At 44.0% G+C, this 1,248-nt stretch overlaps 1 protein-coding gene across 1 annotated transcript in view; it reads left to right on the top strand.

Moving 5' to 3' along the window:
• The window catches only part of LOC106012156, an 11,838-nt gene that overhangs the window by 3,104 nt on the left and 7,486 nt on the right, over window positions 1-1,248 (top strand). Inside the window, exon 2 of the mRNA XM_013084189.1 lies at window positions 157-267. Coding sequence (XP_012939643.1) covers window positions 157-267 — 111 coding nt within the window. The remainder of the gene's footprint in view (window positions 1-156; window positions 268-1,248) is intronic.

Raw genomic sequence — 1,248 nt, forward strand, 5'->3', positions numbered from 1 at the left:
ACGTCACAACAATGCCACAAACTATTTTTACCTGTCTGACGTCACAACAATGCCACAAACTATTTTTACCTGTCTGACGTCACAACAATGCCACAAACTATTTTTACCTGTCTGACGTCACAATAATGCCACAAACTACCCCCACGTGTACCCCAGGAGCCCCGTGTGGTCAACGCTAAGGGTCGTAATGGCAAGGCCAGTCCCAAGACAGCTTATGACGGGGTGGATGGGTCCCATTACTTCCTCACACCCATACACTTCTATAAGGTGAGCATCTCACACCCCCTATCACACCCATATCACACTCATATCACACCCATACACTTCTATAAGATGAGCATCTCACACCCCTATCAAACTCATATCACACCCCTATCAAACCCATATCACACTCATATCACACCCATATCACACCCATATCACACCCATATCACACCCATATCACACCCATATCACACCCATACACTTCTATAAGGTGAGCATCTCACACCCATATCACACCCACACACTTCAATAAGGTGAGCATCTCACACCCGTATCACACCCATACACTTCTATAAAGTGAGCATCTCACACCCCTATCACATGCACGTCACACCCATATCAAACCCATATCACATCCATATCACATCCATACCACACCATTATCACACCCATATCACACCCATATCAAACCCATATCACACCCATATCACACCCATATCACACCCATATCACACCCATATCACATCCATATCACACCCATATCACATCCATATCACACATATACATTTTTTTAAGGTCAGCACCCCACACCAATATCACGCCGATATCACACACATATCACACGCACGTCACACCCATATCACACCCATTTCACATCCATATCACACCCATATCACACCTATATCAAACCCATGCACTTCTATAAGGTAAACACCTCCCACCCATATCACACCCATACACTTCTTTAACCCCATCCGTACGCCCAGGGGTCATTTTGTACCCCGGGGTTGTATTTTTCACATTTTAGAATATTTTTAGTACGAAGATCTTTGAAACTTTCAGTATTTCTCAAAAAATCATTTTGACAAATTACTATGCAAAGCGTACGGATCGGATTAACGAGTAAATTTGCTCTTTGGAGAGTGGTGGCACAGAGTTCGCCATGTCTTATGGATACGATAGTAAAACACGACGTACGGATAGGGTTAAGTGGTGGCACAGAGTTCCCCACGTCGTATGGATACGATAGTAAAACACGACGTA

This window comes from Aplysia californica, unplaced genomic scaffold (genome assembly GCF_000002075.1).
Source record: "Aplysia californica isolate F4 #8 unplaced genomic scaffold, AplCal3.0 scaffold00277, whole genome shotgun sequence".
NCBI lineage: Eukaryota > Metazoa > Mollusca > Gastropoda > Aplysiida > Aplysiidae > Aplysia > Aplysia californica.